The sequence below is a fragment of the Pipistrellus hanaki genome (genome assembly GCF_964339955.1).
Source record: "Pipistrellus hanaki genome assembly, chromosome: 11".
NCBI lineage: Eukaryota > Metazoa > Chordata > Mammalia > Chiroptera > Vespertilionidae > Pipistrellus > Pipistrellus hanaki.
The window spans coordinates 1,216,367-1,236,294 of NC_140513.1; the positions used below are offsets into that span (position 1 = coordinate 1,216,367).

Genomic DNA, 19,928 nt, shown 5'->3' on the forward strand with positions numbered 1-19,928 from the left:
CTCCATGCCCTCGGGCCTGGCATCACGGAGGACGGACACCTGCTGGAGGGCAGGTCCTCTAGGCCACCGCCCCTTCGGGACAGCAAACCCGGCTCGTTCCCGGGGCTTCCCAGCATCCTGAGCGCGACCTCGCCGCTCCTGGATGAGGCGGGAGGGGACGGGCTCACATACACACACCCCGCACCCCGCGCCTCTCACCGGGGTACAGCTGCTTGGTGGGCGCGCTGAGCTGGGCATCCTTCGTGACTCTGTAAGCCACGTCCGGGCCCCGGGAGGACCGCCGTGTGGAGCAGAAGCCCGTGGTCTTGGTTATGCCGTCGGGCAAGGTGTGGAAATCTAGAACCTTCAGGAGGTCGGCAGGCTGAGCTGGAAGGACAAAGAGGGGGGGGGGTTAGCCACAGGCGAGCAGAGCACCCGGGAGGGGAGAGCGGTGGCTGCACCCGAACCCACTCAGAGCCGCCCTGATGCTGGGGCCAAGGCGGGGGGTGGGGGGGGGGAGCGGGGATCCCACTTTATAGAGACCCTCGCCCAGGCAGGCAGCTGGTTCTGTCCCAGGTCCGCACCCCAGCAGCCTCGGTGCCCACCTGACGGCCACTCCGTCCCAATCGGAACCGACACCGATCAGAACCAACACCATGCTCCCCCCCCAAGTCCCAGTGTGGGGCAGGGGGTGCAAAGGCCGGACACGCCAGCAACACGCCAGCCTGGTTCCCAGACTCGGCTCCTCACGGCGCCCCAGAACCCGCCCCTCCCTCACCGGGAGGCGTCAGGCCGCTGCGGAGGGGGCGGCGTGCGGGCGCTCAGGCCGGCCGGCGGACAGCGCAGGGACCTCACGTGCAGCTGCTGCGTGCTGGGGCCTCGGTGTCTGCGGGCAGCGGGCCCCTCTGCTTCCCACCGGCACCCGATTCAAACGCCATTTCCCACAGCCGCTCACAGCGTGTCCGCTCCCACGGCCCCCGAGCCCCAGGCCTGCGTGCGACGGCGCGGAGCCACGGCGAGGAGCCACGGCGAGGGAGGAGCAGCCCGAGCCCACCGGGGGGCGCTGCCCTCACCCCGGCCGCGGAGAGGGCGGGGACGCTGGCGCCCACGGAAGCCACCCACACACAGACTGCACAGCTCACCTCTCCCGCGCCCACACGAAAAGACGGCCTCCATGCCCGCCCCACACAAGCCGGCTTCACATGGTGAGTTCAGTTCCCGTCACCACCCTCACTAGGCCCCTCGGCGTCCCGGTGAGGAACTACACGCCGGCGTGGCGTCACGGTGACAGGGCTCAGGGGCAGCGGGGGCCGCCTCCCGGGGCGCAGGGAGAGCCCGTCTGGGATGCAGAGACAGACTCCCACCAGCTTGCGTGGGCGCCTGGATCGAGCTGTTCCTGAAGAAGGCTCAGCTTATACCGACTATTTGACCCCTGCTCGGAAAAGGCCGGCGCCCGCTGCTCGGGCCTCTGTGCCCTCGGGGCCTGGCCTGCTTACTCTCCAACGGCCAGCTCACGGCCCTCCTCCCCAGCCGGCTGTTACCGGCCTGGGGCCCACTCAGAGGGGAGCCCCACCCTTTTAACCAGGCGGGCGCCCCGGAGGTGAGAAAGGACCCCCATGGGGGTCTCCCGTGGAGCTCAGCACAACCATCTGGGGGTGGAGGGGGTGCAGGTGGCCCTGTGACCCCACTGTTGTCCAGACAAGACAGACAGAGCCCTGTGCCTGGGAGGGCGGCCTGGGAGGGAGCAGTGCCCGGCCAGGGTGGTCAGTGCCGGCCCTGCGGAGGGTGCTGGGAGGGAGGGGCCCACGCAGGGTGGGCAGGTCCATGGTGACCGGGTGGACGGGAGAGGGAGCTGCTCTTCCCGGGCACAAAGCACTGCCCAGGCGGTGCCGGCACGCACCACGCACCACCCCCGTCCCGAGGCCCCGCCTCCAGGGAAGCACTGCTACAGCCCAGCTCCGCGCAGTCGCCTGTCACCTCAGCAAGAGCCCGGAGCCCGGCCGTGTGGCTCAGCGGCTGAGCATCAGCCTAGGAACCAGGCGGTCCAGTGTGATTCCCGGTCAGGGCACAGGCCCGGGGGGTGGGCTCCATCCCCAGCGTGGAGCGTGCAGGAGGCAGCCGATGGATCTGTCTCATCACTGATGCTTCTCTCCCTCTCCCTCTCCCTCTCCCTCTCCCTCTCCCTTCCTCTCTGAAATAAACGAAATATATCTTTAAAAAATCAAGAGAGACCAGAAACACGGGTCATGGATTTCCCGGCTCAGGAAGGAAATGCCAGGTAGGACAGAGGGAGGGGCAGCGTGGGGGCCAGCGCCCAGGGGCACCGCCTCCCTCGGCCTCTGACCTTCCTGGGTGGTGCTCGGCTCGGACCCAGCGCCCAGCCCCCACGGAGGGGTGGTCCGTCCCTCGCACGGGGGTGGCACTGCCGAAGAGCTCGGCGCCAGGGACTCCTGCCCCGGCCGCCACCGGACACCGGAGCAGAGCTGGCGCAGGTGCCCGGCACGGCCCCAGGCCTGGCCTCGGCCGTGGGAAGAGACGGCCGTGCCAGCCGCTGGCTCACCTGCCGCCGGGACAGCCTGCCGAGCGCTGGCTCATCCCTGAGCCGGCTCCCAGGCGGGCGGCCAGGGGGATCGGAGCGGCTGATGCTCTTCCCAGATGCTGTGTTCTCCGTCGCTGGCGGTTTACAGCCGCTCGCTGCCACCGCGAGTTGAAAAGGCCACAGACCTTTCCAGGCCCCGTGCCACCTGCTGGCCGGGGCGCCGGGCAGCCCTCGCCGTGTTTTCATGTTCTGTACGAGGCGTGGCAGGCGTCCGAGGAAGCGGGCGGGACAGGCCTCCTGGGCGTGCAGTCTCTCTGCTCCGCCTGGATGGCCCCGCGGGGGACGGGCCCCGCCCGTGCCCACTGCCCAGAGCGGGCGGGCGGGACTCGGCCTGATGCCACGGCCCCGGTGACCTGCCCGCCGGCGGGAAGCACGGCCAGCGGGAAGGCGGGGAGGAGGGAGCGGGAAGGTAGCCGAGTTCGGGTACCAGGTGCCAGGAGGCGGCAGGAGGACTGAGAGGAAGGTGAGGGGGCCGCAGTGACACGGGAGCTCAAAGCAGACCGAGGGGCGGACCGGCCACGCGAGAGCCATCTCAGCACCATCTCACCATCTCACCCCCTCTCGGTCAGCTGCCGAACCGAGACCCGAGACCCATAGGACACCGGGTCCCTCTCACCAGCCCCGCCCTCACTTCCCGCTGCAGCACAGGAGATGCTGACCCCGCTGCCCGGCCGGAGCCCGGCCACCATGGGCGGGTGGGACCCAGAGTGAACCCCAGGGGAGGACCCAGCCCAGCGGTGGCCCGGGGCGTGGCACCAGCCCTGCCGGCAGGATGGCCCTCCGCAGCCAGCCCGCCGGGCCCTGCGGGCAGCACCGCTGTCATCCTGGGAGCCGGGCCGGCTGCTGGGGGCTGGCTCCGGCCTCGGCACCCGGGGCAGCAGGTGGGGGCGGAACCTACACTGGCTCCTGGGCATCGGCTCATGCCGGGGCGTCAGCAAGCCCCTCCTCAGCGCTCAGAAGGAAAGATGGCAGGGCAGGCCCCTCGCAGGCCCAGCAGCTCCTTCCTTTGCCAGTGGGACCCCCACCCCCAGGGCAGCAGCCTCCTCCACAGACAGCGGGCAGCCCGCCTTCAGGAGGGGCTGGGGAGCGAAGTCAGACAAGCAGGGGGCGGGCCTGGGGTCACCACCATGAGCTACCAGCACCCTGCCAGCCCCCCTCCGGAGGGAACACCCAGGAAGGGGCCGCCCTGAGTAGGTGCTGATGCCAGCGGCTCCAGTCCCAGCCCTCCCCAGCCCAGAGCCTGGTGCCAGCAGCAGGGAGGGGCTTCAGACAAAGGACTTAGCCAGGACCCACAGACTGCCCTGCAGGGCTTAATTATTCACCCCAGGGAAGGGGCGGGGCCTTCTGTGGGGGCGGGGCTCAGACCCAGACTGCCCTATAGGGTTTCATTATTCACCTCCAGGGAGGGGGCGTGACTAACCATGCGGGCGGGCTCAGACCCAAACTGCCCTGCAGGGCTTAATTATTCACCCCAGGGAGGGGGCGGGGTCTTCTCTGTGGGCGGGGCTCAGACCCAAAGTGCCCTGCAGGCTTAATTATTCACCCCAGGGAGGGGGCGGGGCCTTCCGAGTGGGCGTGGGCTCAGTGACGGGGAGAGTGCCCAAGACCAGGGCCCTGGCTCTGGGTCTGACTGGCAGGGACAAGGGAATGAGGACTCGGTGGGGCTTCGCCTTGTAAGTAAGCCCGCCTGCCGGCCCGGAGTGGGGCGGGCGGGGTCAGAAGCCTGAGAGTCTGGCTCCGCCCCCCTAGGGCGCACAAGGCCTGCCTGGCCCTGGGCCTGCACCCTCACCCTGCCTGCTCTCCTCTGCCTAAGGTCACACCACCGGCCGCTGGTGAGGTGCCTGACGCCCAGCCCGCCCTGCCTGTGACAGTGTGCTGGCGGGGGGACCCCAGCCTGGGTCCGGGTTCAGGGTGGAGGCTCTTAAGAGCCTGCCCTCTGAGCCTAGCTCCTCGCCAAATCGCCCCTGGTTGGTCGTGGGTGCCCTCTGTCTGTCCTTAGGGAAACGGATGGCATGTATGTCCCTCTGCCCGTCATTCCTCACAGGGTCTGACCACAACAGGCCACGCGCAAACTTTAACCCTGCGGGCACGGAGGTGGCGAGGCGGTGGGGCGAGGGGCGGGCAGTGGGGCACACGCGCTGCCAGCGGGCGCCCGTCCAGGAGAAGCGCCCGCAGGTGGCTGGATCGGGCGGCTCGTCTCGGCTTCCTGGGGGTAATTTGCCTCCCCGTCTGAGGAAAGGGGAGGGGATGGCACCGGTGCCAGGCTCCGCACTGCGGTGGGCAGTGTGTGGCAGGCTCCGCCCCCGCCCGCTCCCGGGAGGCCGGAGGCCCGGCTGCCAGAGCGCCGGTGCAGGGGGGGGGCAGAGCGGGCGGGGGGGCGGCAGAGCGGGCAGGGGGGGGCAGAGCGGGCGGGGGGGCGGCAGAGCGGGCAGGGGGGGGCAGAGCGTGCAGGGGGGGGCAGAGCGTGCAGGGGGGCGGCAGAGCGGGCGGGGGGGGCAGAGCGTGCAGGGGGGCGGCAGAGCGGGCGGGGGGGCGGCAGAGCGGGCGGGGGGGCGGCAGAGCGGGCGGGGGGGCGGCAGAGCGGGCAGGGGGGGGCAGAGCGGGCAGGGGGGGGCAGAGCGGGCGGGGGGGCGGCAGAGCGGGCAGGGGGGCGGCAGAGCGTGCAGGGGGGCGGCAGAGCGGGCGGGGGGGTGGCAGAGCGTGCAGGGGGGGGCAGAGCGGGCGGGGGGGCGGCAGAGCGGGCAGGGGGGGGCAGAGCGTGCAGGGGGGGGCAGAGCGTGCAGGGGGGCGGCAGAGCGGGCGGGGGGGCGGCAGAGCGGGCGGGGGGGCGGCAGAGCGGGCAGGGGGGCGGCAGAGCGGGCGGGGGGGGGCAGAGCGGGCAGGGGGGGGCAGAGCGGGCGGGGGGGGGCAGAGCGGGCGGGGGGGGCAGAGCGGGCGGGGGGGCGGCAGAGCGTGCAGGGGGGCGGCAGAGCGGGCGGGGGGGCGGCAGAGCGGGCGGGGGGGCGGCAGAGCGGGCGGGGGGGCGGCAGAGCGGGCGGGGGGGGCAGAGCGGGCGGGGGGGGCAGAGCGGGCGGGGGGGGGGGCAGAGCGGGCGGGGGGGGGGCAGAGCGGGCGTGGGGGGGGGCAGAGCGGGCGGGGGGGCGGCAGAGCGGGCGGGGGGGCGGCAGAGCGGGCGGGGGGGGCAGAGCGGGCGGGGGGGGGGCAGAGCGGGCGGGGGGGGGGCAGAGCGGGCAGGGGGGCGGCAGAGCGTGCAGGGGGGGGCAGAGCGGGCGGGGGGGGGCAGAGCGGGCGGGGGGGGGGCAGAGCGGGCGGGGGGGGGGCAGAGCGGGCAGGGGGGCGGCAGAGCGTGCAGGGGGGCGGCAGAGCGGGCGGGGGGGGGGCAGAGCGGGCGGGGGGGGGCAGAGCGGGCGGGGGGGGGCAGAGCGGGCGGGGGGGGGGCAGAGCGGGCGGGGGGGCGGCAGAGCGGGCGGGGGGGGGGCAGAGCGGGCAGGGGGGCGGCAGAGCGTGCAGGGGGGGGCAGAGCGGGCGGGGGGGGGCAGAGCGGGCGGGGGGGGGCAGAGCGGGCGGGGGGGGGCAGAGCGGGCAGGGGGGCGGCAGAGCGTGCAGGGGGGCGGCAGAGCGGGCGGGGGGGGGGCAGAGCGGGCGGGGGGGGGGCAGAGCGGGCGGGGGGGGGCAGAGCGGGCGGGGGGGGGGCAGAGCGGGCGGGGGGGGGCAGAGCGGGCGGGGGGGCGGCAGAGCGGGCAGGGGGGCGGCAGAGCGTGCAGGGGGGCGGCAGAGCGGGCGGGGGGGGGGGGCAGAGCGGGCAGGGGGGCGGCAGAGCGGGCAGGGGAGCAGCAGAGGCCGCTGCAGGTCAGGCTCCGGGACCTGGCCCCTGGACGGGCAGCTTCCGTCAGGCTGCCCCGCGCGGGGCGTCCCCCTGCAGCTGCTCCCGAGCTCCCGCCTCCCCTCTCTGAACGCCGGGGACAAGGCCCTGGGAGAACGGCCACAGCGGGCGGCAGTTCCTCCGGCTGCACCTGCGGCCCCGGCAGGGCCCTGGGCGCCAGCAGCCGCCCGGCAGCAGCGCGGGGTGAGCCAGAAAGGGCGCTGGCTGCTCGGGTTTTCTTCTTTGCGCTTCCCTGTGGCTTCCTGGCGGGCGTGTGAGCTTTCACAGCGAATCCGTGGAAAACCGCTGCCCGCTGAGTCCGGCCGGAGGTGGGATTATATAACCGCCCGGCCACTCAGGCACCCGACACCCCGAGGCGGCCCCGGGCCACGGTCTCTGCTGGACAGTGGGCGCTGTGACCGGTCCTCGGGCAGCCGGACCCCGTGCCCGTCTCAGGAGCACCCCCGTCCCCAGCCCGGGTCTGACGTGGCCGCCCCCGCCCTGTCCTCGCAGGGCCCCGCGGCCAGGCCACCCTTGCCCTTTGGACAGGAATGTGGGACGGGCCGATGTGTGTGCCCTCCGCCCTCGGCCCCGGCCCGGGCGGCGCTGGCCTGGCGTCCCGTCGGGAGAGGCAGCTGAGGCTCAGGGGAGGCCGGCCCGGTGGCGGCTGGGCCCCTTAACCTTCCCAGAGCGGGTCGCAGGGTCGGGGAAGTTACCGGAAGGTTCCCTGTGACACTTTCAAGTCCCTGGGAACCCACACGGTCCATGGCTCCTCCCACAGCCCGCCAAGGCTCTGCGTCTGAGCCCGGCCTCGGGGTGCGGGGAGCCATGCGGCGCTGAAGCTGCCTCATCACGGGGAGCGAGCAGAGGTGCTGGGCGCCAGCCGCCGCCCCAGGGGCACGGCCCCATCCTTCCTTTGCAGCCTCTCCGGGACCTCCACCCCGTCCCTGTCCAGCCCGCCCTGGTGCCCCAGACAAGCCCCACCCAGTCCGAGAGACGCCGGGACCCACGGCCCCTCCTCCTCCTCCCCGCCCTCGCCAGCCTGGGCTGTGCCTGTTCTCCCATAGAGATGGGCCCGCACTCTGAGGGGCACTCCTGGCGCTGCTGTCCGTCCCCCAACACGCCCTGGGACCGGCCAGCTCAGCAGGCGCAGCCTCTCCCCCCCCCCCCCCCCCGCCCCAGCCTCCCCGTCCGCCCTGAGCCGCAGGGCTCCTGTCTGAGGGGCCCCCACGGGGGCAGGTGGTTGGGTAGATCCTCTGCTCCTCCCGACTGTGCCACGTGACTGCCTGCCTATCGGCGTCTGCACACACGTGTGCCTGTCCGCGGGGACCTCCCAAGAGGGGGCCTGCGTCCGGCCCGCCTGGCACCTGTCCTGGCACAGCACTGCAGACAGTAGGCGCCCAGCGCATGCGCCTCCGAAGGCGATCTCGTCAGCCAGCCCCTCGGCACGGCCGTGCCGGCTGCCTTCCCCGTGGCGGCTGCCCACCAGAGCGTCCGCCGGCTTCCACCATGAGCGGGATCCCCGGTCCCTTCCCAGGTGGGGGCTCACCGGGCGCCGGCCGCGGCAGGAGTGTGCGTGCGGGTGTGAGGTTGTGTGAGGTTTGGTTCGGAGCCTCTGGCTGCAGCCTCTCCGGGTTCAGAGCCACGGGCTCGGGCGCTGACCATGAGGCCCAGAGAACCACGATGAGGGACACCCAGGCTCCGTCCCAGCCGGAGCCGCACATGGGTCATCGCTTTCCCAGGCCAGCGGCGGCCCCGCTCCGCCTCCTCCCCGGAGGCCGGGGACCAGGCAGGAGCCCGAGGGCCCCGCCGTGAGGACAGAATCCCCGAGTCTCCCGCGGCTTCGGGGCTGTGTCCCCATCAGCCTGACTCCTGCCCGGCCGCCTGTGAGGGGTGAGAATGTCCCCGTGGGGGGCCTGGCGGGAAGCGCCCGCACCTGGCCGGTGGCAGGCGGTTCTGGGAGCCGAGCCTCCCAGCTGGCACAGCCGGCGCCTCCCAGGGCGCGGGGAAGACAACGGGACGGGAAAGGCCTGGGCGGCCAGACGGACAGGAACAGTGAGTCGCCGGAGAAAAATGCGCTCGGCTCCGGCCTGACAAACCCAGCGGCGGTGCCGCTGAGAACGGCGGATGGCGGCCGGGGGCCCGGCGATCCCGGCTTTACCGGGAGGCATCGGCAGCGGCTTAACCAGCAGCCAGAGAGACACCAGACTGCCCGCCTCCAGGTGGTGCGTGTGGGTTTCTTTTTGGCCAGACACTGACAGGCATGGACGTTACAGGAAGAGGTGCCGCCAGGAGCCAGGGCTCTCCCGGGGGCTTAAGCTCAGAGCAGGGGCAGAGCACGGGGACCAGGAGGCATGTGCAGTGCGGGGCTGCCGGCCACAATGCTGCTGGCCTGCTGGCCCGTGGCCATGGCTCGTGGCTGTGGCCTGTGGCCGTGGCCCATGCAGGTGAGAGGGGGGAGACGGCACCCCGGAGCCACCCTCAGCCCCTGGGAGTCCCCAGGCAGAGCCGCTGGAGGGAGGGCTCCGGGGAAGGCGGGCCCCGAGGAGGCAGGGGCGGCGCTAACGTGCTGAAGGAATTCCACAGTCTGGGGAGAGTTTCTGGAAGTTATCCACAGGCCCGGATCACTAATCCCCCGTCCAAGGAGCCCAGGCGCGGGGCCTGGAGAGCCTCATCTGGAGAGATTACGGCGAAGGCGCGGGGCGGCTGGGAGAGTCCTCTGGAAGGAGGAGGGGCTGGGGGGGGGGGGCAGGCAGATGCAGCTGGGGGGCTGAGCCAAGGCCTCGGGCCCCAGCCAGCCCTGTGCCCCGGGACTGGAGACCCCGCAGGGCAGGTGGGCACACTCGGCTCACGCACACCCTGCCACAGCTGGTCCGGAGCTCCGGTCCTTGCTAAGGGGAAGCCGAGAGCAGAGCCCCTCGGCGCCGGGGCCTCGGCGGGCCTCGGGCTCTCCCTGGCGTCCGGCCGGTGGGATAAAGCGGGGCTCCACACCCAGGCCGCAGGGCCTGCCTCTCCCGGAGTTTTTTCTTTTCTGAAAGGCTGATGGTTTAAAGATGTGGACGGGGCTTGGTCCAGCTTCCCTCTGCGCCAGCTTCACTCTCGGACACCTCATGGGCGCTGGGCCACCCTGCCCTCCGCGGGGCTCCCAGCACGCCCACCCTGCCTGCCGGCACGGACTCCCACACGCCTCTCTCTCCGTGTGCCAGCAGAGCCCACGGCCAGGCCCACCTGGCTGCAATCCCTCGCCTATCACTCTTTCCTTCCCCCTGAAACGGAAAAACTGACTCAGACCAGGGCAGCTCACCCTGCACACACACACACACACACACACACACACACACACGTGCGCACATATGCACACACACACACATGCACATATACTCGCATGCACATACACACACACTCAGGCACACACACACCGCTCGCAGCTGGGTGCAGGCTCCAGGTCCTGAACTGTCCTCAGACGTGTGTGGAGGACACTGGGGGCCCGGGCTCAGGCGGCTGGGAAAGCGGTACCAACAGGCAGGGCCCACATGTCGGCTTCCTCAGGAGACCGGGCCCAGCACGCACCACCGACGGGGCGCGAGGGCAGGGAGGTCCCGTGGCGGTCCCGGGTCGCACCGCCTCCTCCTCCCCTCTCAGCCCTGCTGCCGAGATGAAGACCCCGGAGAAAAGAAAAAAGTGGCCGTGGCCCGGCCGGCGTGGCTCCGTGGCTGAGCATCGACCTATGGAGGAGGTCACGGTTTCTTTATGGTCGGGCACAGGCCCGGGTTGCGGGCTCAATGCCCAGGGCGGGGCGTGCAGGGGGCAGACGATCGATGATTCTCTCTCATCGTTGATGTTTCTATCTCTCTCCCTCTCCCTTCCTCTCTGAAATCAATAATAAAAAAAAAAAAGTGGCTGTGTCTCCTCCGGTGGGGTGAGACCCCTCAGGCTCCAAGCATCTCGTCTGCTCCCCGGAGGCCAGAACCCACATGTCCGTGACCCGGAGGCTCTCGCGATGGGGCTCCGAGGGTGGGGGCTCCCGTGTATTTACTTTACTTTACTTGTTTGTTGTTGTTTGTTAATCCTCATTCAAGGCTATTTCCCCCACTGATGTTTAGAGAGAGCGGAAGGGAAGAAGGGAGGGAGAGAAGACAGAGAGAGGAGCACCCATGTGAGAGACGTTGCCTCCCACACATGCTGCCTGGGGGCCGGGGACCAGACATGCAACCTAGGTGCTTGCTGTGCCCTTGACTGGGCCTCGACCCGAGACCCTCCGACTTTCAAGCCAGTGTTCGTCCAGTGAGCACACTGGCCAGGGCCGGGCCTCGGGTTTCCTGCCTGTGAAAGGCGGATGACACCTCACCTTGGGAAGATGTCAGCGGGATGAAAGAGTGCAGGAAGCAAAAGCACTCAGGATAGGTAACAGGGAGGGGTGGAGGGGGAGGGGAGGGGAGGGGAGGGGAGGGAAGAAGGGAGGGAGGGAAAGGGGAGAGGGAGGGAGAAGAGGAGGGAGGGAGGGAGGGAAGGAGAAAGGGAGGAGGGAGGGGGGAGGGAAGGGTCCCAGAGAATCATATTCCTTCCTTCACCCCGACTGTCCCTCCTGAGTCCTATGCTCTTCCCACTCTAGTTCACATTTCAGCCGTTAGACTCAGCTGAGGCCTGGGAGGGTGCTGGGCCCAGGGCCCGCCCGGCCCCAGCCACCCCTCACCCCGGCCGGGCCTCCTTGGCGCCTCCACCTGAGCACACCGCGGGGGTGGGCCCGGAGCCCGCGGGACAGCCGAGGGGACCCCTGCCCTCACCTCCGCTCTCCGGCGCAGAGGAACCCCGCCATGTGCCTCGCAGGCCTTGGCCAACAGCCTCCCAGTGTTTGTAAACCAGCTCCGGGCCAGGCAGCTGTTTGCAATCCGCCGGCCCAGAGGGGAGGCGGGGCCCGTCCCCGGGAGGGCCGCCTGCGGGGCGCGTGAGGACAGCGGACTGAGGGGCGGAGGGCGGCTCCCTGAAGCTCGGCCCCACCGCCCAGCGCCCTCGGGCCAGGCTTCCCTCGGAGCGGAGACCTCGCCCACAGGCGGGAGAGGAAAGCCAGAACCCCCTGCTTGAAGGGGCGCCCCCTCTGCCCTCCTGGCTCCTCCCTGGGAGGTGCCCTCCCCCATCTCTAGGCTGAACCCTGCAGGCTGTCAGATGCGGGAGGACAACCTGCAAGGACCTCCGCTCTCTTTGGTCCCAAGATCCTCCCACCTGAGCACACTCCGCCCACCCTCCTAGCCCCGCCCACCGCCCCGCCCACACTCACCGCCCCGCCCACATTCCTCACTCCTTTCACACACATCGCTCCGCCCACACTCCTCGCCCCGCCCATTGGCCCGCCCACACGCAGCTCTGTTCACACACATCGCCCCGCCCTCCGGCCCGCCCACACTCACCGCCCCGCCCACATTCCTCACTCCCTTCTCACTTGTCGCCCCGCCCTCCGCCCCTCCCCCCTCACACTGTCCACACACATCGCTCCGCCCACACTCGTCGCCCTGCCCACACTCGTCGCCCCGCCCACACTGTCCACACACATCGCTCCGCCCACGCCGCCCCGCCCCTCCCCATCGCTGGCACCACCACACTGGGTGCCCCGAATGCTCCCAAAATACAGGTCAAACACAGGGAGACCAGCCACAGCCGGGCGGCCTCGGGAGACTCTGCGCCTGGACCACAAGCCCAGTCCCTGGACCGTCTACACTCAGGAACCTGTTCCTGCTCTTCCATCCCAGGGAGTGCCCCCCGCCCCCCTCCTCCGGGGAACCCCTCTAACGGTGCGGGAAGGTGGTGTCCCTCCGTCCTTCCTGCCTAACCAGCGGCCCGGCCCCCCGCGCCGCCAGGAAAAAGAAAAAGAAAAAGAAAGGCTGCCATGGGGCTGTGGCCCCCGCCCCGTCCCAGGAGGACAACCCGCACCAGCACACAGGGGACCTGGAAGCACAGGCCCTGGCCAGTGGGCTCATCTCAACTCGCCAGGCCCCATGTGCTGGCAGTTGCCTCCCTCTGATTGGCCAGTGCCCTGTGTGTTGGTAGTTGCCTCCTTCTGATTGGCCGGCGCCCATGTGTTGGTAGTTGCCTCCCTCTGATTGGCCAGGCCCCATGTACTGGCAGTTGCCTCCCTCTGATTGGCCAGTGCCCTATTGATGCTGGCAGTTGCCTCTCTCTGATTGGCCAGCATCCCCCATTGGTGCTGGCAGTGGCCTCCCTCTGATTGGCCTGAACCCCTCTGGGAGCTGGCAGGTGCTCCTTGTGGGGCTTCCTCGGATTGCCCTACTTGCCTCCCTACCAGCCTCCCTACCTGCTGCACCTGCCTGCTAAGGGTCTGACCCCCCACTGCTCCGGAGGCTCCTGTCGGGCAGGACGGCGCACCTACTGCTCGCTGGGCACTGCTGCCCCGAGCCCGGCACAGCCTGACGAGGCAGAGGTGCTTCTGCCATCCCAGGTCTCCCTCCCAGCCTCTCCCCATCCCTCTGGACCCCCTGCAGGAGAGAAACCCTAGGAGCCCAGGCCACCGCAGCGATGTGTCCTCAGGTACCGGGCTCCCTCCGCCTCAGGGAGGGCATCAGTCCCACCTCCCACCGAGGCTAAACTCTCCCCCGTGAGGTCACTATCGGTTCAGTGCAAGGGCCAGAGTCTTTGCAGCCATTTACGTTTATTGATTTCAGAGAGGAAGGGAGGGGAGAGAGAGAGAAACATCAATGATGAGAATCATCAACCGGCTCCTGCACGCCCCCCATTGGTGATCGATCCCCCAAACCGGGCATGTGTCCTGACCAGGAATTGAACCATGACTTCCTGGTTCAGGGTCAACCCTCAACCACTGAGCCACACCAGCCAGGCCAGATCACACTGCAACACACACACACACACACACACATTTTGAAATAATGTGTGGCATTTGTGTTTTCAAAAACAGAGATGTTATTAGGATCCCTGCGGCCGGAAAGAACAGAGCGTTTCCCCAAAATAACACAGAGCCGGGACACAAAAGAGGGGGACCCCCCCCCCTCCCGTGCAGAGACATGGCAGGACCGGCGGCTTCTGGCTGAGTAATGAGTCTGGAGAAAAGTGGGTCAGACTGTGGTTCCACGGTCTGAGTCACCCCAAGTGGCAACACTGACTCGCAGTGTGGGGTCATTGCTGGGGTGGGAGCTGCCAGAAAACCTGGGGGGGTGGGGTTCGAACCCACAGAGAGGAGGGCTCAGACTGTGTGCCGTGTATAACCAAGTTCCCCCATCGCCCGAGCCAGGAACCCACACTCATCCATCCACCCTACAGACTCCCCCCAGCGCCGCCCCCTGTGCCCACCGGGCCGCCCCCTCCGATGTGTCATCATCACCGAGGGCGTGTCTGGGAGGCGGGTGTGGGCAGGTCCGTTCCCATGTCTGGACGCCGACTCCTCCTGGTCACGTAGAGGTGGCCCGAGGAGGACAGGGAGGGGGGTGTGGGCCACGTGGTGTGCCCACGTCTGCCCACAGACATGCCCCCCTGCCTGGGCTCAGAACCTCATGCCGGCGGCCCCGCCTGTGTCGCCTCTTCTCATGCTCACCCGGTGCAGGGGGCCCCGGGGTGGCTGCCCGTCAGACAGAGCGACCCGAGGCCGGCCCACAGGCAGTGCCAGGCGCTCGGGCCGTCCCCGCCCCTCCCCGCGGGCCTGGGAGGACATGGCAGTGATAACGGGGTGCATTGAACGCTCACGAAATCCTGCAGGAAGTCCCACCATCACCCCCTTCTCACAGAGAGGGAAACTGAGGCACGGGCGGCTCAATGCACAACCAGGAGGCGGGCCCCAGGACTGGAGCTGGCCGCCTGCCCCGACCACGGCTCCGCCCTGGGCGTCGTGCTGCACCCGTGGTGGCGGGGGCTTTGCCACGAGAAGGCCCCCCCGGCCCCGCCCCGGGACCTCAGGGCCCCAGCTGGGCCAGAAACCCTCAGACTAGCATGTGGCCAAGTGCTGACACCAGCAGAGCGGTTCTATGGGGAGTATAAATAGAGGGAGGCAGAAGCCATAATAGGGCTTTGCCCTCTGCTGAGTAAAAAAAGACTCGACAAATTATCGGATCCAGCTGCCCTGCGGCGGCCCGCGGCCTGGGGTGGCCAGCAGGCTCCGTGGCCACGTCTCAGCCGGCGTCGCCCACACGGCGGGGCGGGCGTGGCAGCAGGAGAAATGGCGTCTGACGTGAGCTCCCCAGACAGCCGGCCCCTCCTGCAGGAGCCGCTTGCCAGACAGTGTGCACGCGTGTGCACGGGCCTGGGTGTGTATGCTCATACACACGTATACACACACACACTCACACACACACACACACACACACACACACACAATGGTCCATGCGAACCACACGTGCTCACACAGCCTCAAACAGGCCTGCAGCGCGGTTCCACCCGTGTGGCCTCGCGTGGCCTGGATGGGACCAGAGGAAGCAGACCCACCACGCAGGCGGGGCCGAGGTCCGGGAGGGAGAGGCGGGCCCAGCGGCTGTGGGGGGCAGAGCCCTGGCGTCTCCCCGGAGACCGGAGCTTCGAGGACACTTCCACGGAGCGAGGACCGTGGCAGCGCTGTGCCGTCTGCTTTGGCAAAACGTCACCAAACCAGGGCCAGGTGCTCACCTCGCCGGCTCACAGCGCTTCCAGGTGTGGCCTCACTCCATCTTCACAGCTAGTCCTGGAGCGAGCTGTGCGTCCTCCATGCCCCGTCCCCATTCCCGTCCTCCCTTCTCCATCCTCCTTCTCCATCCTCCACTCTCAGTCCTCCACTCTCCCTCCTCCGTTCTCCGTCCCCCATTCCCCGTCCCCCATTCCCTGTCCTCCATTCCCTGTCCTCCGTTCCCCGTCCTCCGTTCCCCGTCCTCCGTTCCCCGTCCTCCATTCTCTGTCCTCCGTCCTCCATTCTCCGTCCTCCATTCCCCGTCCCCCATTCCCCATCCTCCATTCCCCATCCTCCATTCTCCGTCCTCCGCTCTCCGTCCTCCCGCTCTCCGAGAGGAAGGCTGAGGCCCAGCCACCGTCCCGCCCGCCCGCCAGCCGCCAGGGTCTCAGAGGGAGCAGCTCAGTTTGCACTTTCTCGACCGCCCACCTGCCTGGGGTTTGCCAAGGATTGTCCCCACACCCACCACCTGTCGCTCAGCACAGGGGACCCCTCCCCAGCCAAGCTGTCAGTGTCTGTCTGTCTGTCTGCAGAACACCAGCCTCGTGTGCAGGGCAGAGAAAGGCGAGGGACCCCCAGGTCTCCCACTGCCCCCTCGGAGACCCCCTCTTCCTCACAGCAGCACTCCTGCGCCCAGCACTCCGGGGATGCCCCGCCGGCCCGGTGACTGAGGGGCTTTCCAGCGGGAAGCTGGGCGCCCTGGGAGAGCAGAGCCCACGTCCTGCCAGGAAGGAGGGGCCGGACTGCACCGGGGGCCGGGTACCACGAAGAAGGCCCGTGGGTGCGTTTCTGAGATGAAAGGAAGGGAAGAGGAGGAGGAGAAAAGGCCGAGTTCAGCGCCACCTCCTCCAGGAAGCCTCCCCAGATCTCCCCATGCAGACAGCCCTCCCGGCTGCTTTGAGGGACGCTGGGCATGGAATGAACCGTGAGGTGAGCGGGTCCATGTGCGCCTCCCTCTGAATGCAGCTCCTGGAGGGCCCTGCCACCCTCGCCTCTATCTCCCGTAACCCCAGGCCAGCCCGGGGTGCAAGACAACACCCTTCAGGGGCAGGAGGCCATGCGGGTGGGAGGAGGGCCCGGCTAAAGGCAGGCTGGGGGCTCAGGCAGCTGGGACATGCCGATCAAAAAGAAGGGAGAAAGGAGGTGAGAGGAAAGAGGAAGGGAGGGAGGGAGGGAGAGAGGGAAGGAAGAAGAGAGGGAAGGAGGGAAGGAAGGAAGGATTCTGCTGGCCAAGCAGAACCCCCTCCCCCGGGCAGGACCCCCTCCCCCGGGCCATACACGGGCTGGTACCCAGGCCGGCCACAGCTCGGGGCACTCAGGGGGCCCCTCCCAGGGGAGAGCGGATGCGGAGTGAGAAGGTAGCCCCCTGGCTGTCAGAGGCTCCGAGGCCTGGTCTTGTGGGGCAGGAAGGAGGGAGAAGCTCTCTCGGGGCCCAGAGGGCAGACAGACCCAGAATCCGCGGCCCCTGCTCCCCGCTTCCCAGCCTCTTAGAGCCCCAGTCAGCGACTCCCTGACCGAAGGCTACGTGAGGGTCCGAGGAGACGCCGTGGGCATGGGGCTCAGCAAACCCCTCACAACCGTCCCCCACGCGTGGTGGTCTCCCTGAGGCAGGAGCCCCCCTCTTCTCCCGGGAGACCCCAGCACCTCAGGGGCCTGGGGACTGATCCTGACCCTCCCGGGCTCCGAGCCAGCCCGCGCCCCGTCACTGTCAGGAAGGGGGGCCGGGAGCAGCGGGTGCCCGCTCCCCGGGGACCAGGGAGGCGGCAGGGACAATGGGCGAGGCGGGGCAGGCAGCATCAGCTGTGCTGGCCGCGGGCGTGGCCGTGGTGAGGATCCAGAAATATCTGAAGGGCGGGGTCCCAGCAGGCTTCGGCCAGCACCCCGGGGACCGCGCTGGAACAGAGCATCAGAGAGGGGACCGCCTGGGCCGGGGGCAGCGCCGCCCGCCCGGCCACGGCTGGTGGCCACAGCCGCTGGGCAGTGACCACAGAGACAGCCCCGCCAGCCACCGAAATCCGGAGCAGATGAGGGAAGGCCTTGGCTCCGGGGCCGCCCACCGCTGTTCCCTTCTGGGGGGAGAGGGGGTGTCTCTGCAGCCAACTCGATTGAGTCAGAGGAAACTTAACCCTTTGAACCCGGACGAGTCCCACCAAACTTGGACGGTTCTTCCCACAAATTATGGCAAGAAGCGGTCACGTGACCGGGGCCGGCCAATGCCGTGCGGAGGAGATGACCTCAATTTCCAAATATTGGGGTCATGTTTCATTTCACATACTCTCCTTTGCCCGTTACGACGCTAAACGGCCCCAAATGCAATCTTAATAACTTCTCGTTCCTCCGCTCCCTGGCCGCGGACGGAGGAGAGGGAGCCGCGTCCAGGGAAACGCAGAAAACATCTGGAGCCCGGCCCGGCCCCTCCCGCCGGCCACGCACGGCGCTCCCGCCAAGGTCCCACCCTGGGCGGCGTGGCGGGCCCGCCAGGGACATGGCTGCTTCTCACGCTTCCAACATCTTCTGGACGGAGCACACGCCTGGCGCGGCCGCCAGGCCCACCCCCGGCTCCGGCTCCGGCTCCAGGCCCGGCCCTCCGTTTGGAAGGGAAACCGAGAGGAAGCAGGGGCGGCGGGCAGGGGGCAGGGGTGGGGAGCAAACAGCCAGCCCCGAGCCCAGGCACACGCACGCTCTGCACGCTGCCGGCCTGCTCCCAGCTCCAGCTTTTTGGGGTGGCCGCTCCCCCGAGCTCCTGGGAGAGAGCATATCCGAGGAGCTGGGGCCAGGTCCCTGGTGGGCTGGGGTCAGGTCCCCGGTGGCCAGAGGTCCCCTGAGCACATCCTCAAACCACTGGCACCCCTTTCCTGGAGGCTGCCCCTCCCCCCCATCCAGCTGACCTGACGGGGCTTGCCGGCACCACAGTGGCAGCCAGGGGTGAGACCTCAGGTCCCAGGGCCCCGCAGGCTCTCCCGCCCCCCGCCCCTGCCTCCTGCTCACCCCCCTCCGGGGCCCACAGCACTCCGTGGCCAGGAAAAGGGGAAGAATCACTGCACTGGCCAGTGAAACATGGAAACTGGTTCTTCCCACACATCCCCGAGCCAGCAGCGAGGAGGGGGAGGGGGCTGTCCCCTGAGCCCCTGCCCTTCCCTCTGCCCGTCCCCCCGCCAGCAGCTCTGGGCCGCCTCTCCCGTGTCAGCGGGGGCTTGGGGGGCTTCCCGAGGACTCGGGCACCGACGTTTGAGGGTGTGGAGGCCAGGCCATAGGCCCCAGCAGGCGATGCTTAGAAAGTCACTGTCCAATCAGGAGTCCCGCCACCAGGGCAGCTCCCAGGGGCGCCTTCTAAGGGCAGAGCTGGCAGGGGAGCCTGAGGCTGGGCACCCAGAAACCGCCAGCCTGGCCTGCTCCCCCGCCCGTCCCTGGGGGCTCCGGGTGGGACCCCCTCCCCCTGGGGTCTCAGGGCCAGGACTGCCAGAGGCCCGGCCTCTGCGGAGGCAGAGCCAGCGGGTCTGAGCGGGGAGAGCGGTCCAGGGCGGAGCAGGGCTGAGGCTCCAGCTTCCGGGATCCCCGCCCGAGGCCCCCACTCCAAGAATGGACAGACTGTGACTCTAGGGGGCGACCCTGCCCGGTTTGGGGAGAGGAAGCTGTGCAGGCCCCGCGGCTGCGACGTGGGGCGGAGACCGCGAAGTTTCTGCACAAAAGTGTGCGGCTCGGGCAGCCCCTGGCGGGTCCCACGTGCAGCGCCGGCCCGCGGGCAGCCCCACCCGGCCTGCCACGGCGCGGGGGGCATGGTCTCCCGCCCGAGGGCCCCATCTCCTGGCATTCGGGGTCCCGCCCGTGCATTCCACAGCCGGGGGGACCCGTGCAGGCGCGGGACAGGCCCGTGGCCGGCGCCGGGGTGACAGCCGCACCGGTCCGCGCGCCTCCTGCAGCCCCGCCCGCGCCCCGCGCCCCGCGCCCCGCGCCCCGCGCCCCGCGCCCCGCGCCCCGCGCCCCGCGCCCCGCGCCCCGCGCCCCGCGCCCCGGCCCCCGCCCTTACCTGCGCGGCTCGGGGGCGGCGCCCACAGCAGGAGCAGCAGCAGCAGCGGCGTTGGGACCGGGAGCCGGGCGCCCGGACGGAGCGGGCTGCGCGCTTTCCAGCGGGTGTGGACGTCCATGCCGGCGGGCGCGGGGCGCGGGGCGCGGGGACTCTCGGGCGCGGGCTCGGCGGGCGGCCCGGCCTCAGGAAGGCATGGGGGGCGGCCCCAGCCCAGGCCCGCGCTTTGTGGCCGCGGCTCCGGGCGCGCTCGCCCACGGGCGGGAGGGCTGGACCGTGGCCCCGGGGCGGCCGGGACCCCGCTCGGCGCGCTCCCCTCGCCTCCACCGACGCTTGCAACTCCCGCTCGTCCGCCCTGGCCAACGCCGCCCGCGACCCGTGCTCCGTGGGCGCTGCGCTCGCGGGAGGTGGGCGCCGCGGGGACCGAGTGCGGGCCGGGCCGGGGCGCCAGCACTTTTCCCCGCGCCCGCCCCCCGCCCGGGCCGCTCCGCCGGCTGTCGCTCCGCCGCGCCGGCGGCCAATCAGAACCCGGGCTGGGCTCGGCCGGGCCGGCCCCCGCCTCCCATTGGGCGCCGCGGCGCGGGGGCGGGGCCGGCTGGCCGGCCGGGCGAGGAAGGGGCGGCCCGGGACAGAGCGGACGTGGGCGGGCGCGGCCCCCATCCCGCGGGGAGCCGAGCGGAGCGGGGCGCGGGGCGGGCGAGGGCGGCCTCGGAGCCCCAGGCCCACCGGCTCCGCGCCCCAGGAACCCGCGTGGAGGCCCGATCACTCGGGGTTTCGAAGAAGGGGGAGGGGGAAAGTTGGGGCTCCC

General features: G+C 70.2%; 1 protein-coding gene across 2 annotated transcripts in view; it reads right to left on the minus strand.

Moving 5' to 3' along the window:
* Positions 1-19,595, minus strand: part of COL5A1 (collagen type V alpha 1 chain) — a 75,415-nt gene extending 55,820 nt beyond the window's left edge. Inside the window, exons 1-2 of one of the 2 annotated variants that reach the window (XM_084899637.1) lie at positions 19,124-19,595; positions 199-366 (exon numbers count right to left, since the gene is read on the minus strand). In XM_084899637.1, coding sequence (XP_084755763.1) covers positions 199-366; positions 19,124-19,241 — 286 coding nt within the window. In that variant the 5' untranslated portion in view covers positions 19,242-19,595. The remainder of the gene's footprint in view (positions 1-198; positions 367-19,123) is intronic. The other variant, XM_084899636.1, reaches the window with a different exon arrangement.
* Positions 19,596-19,928: the final 333 nt, after the last annotated feature.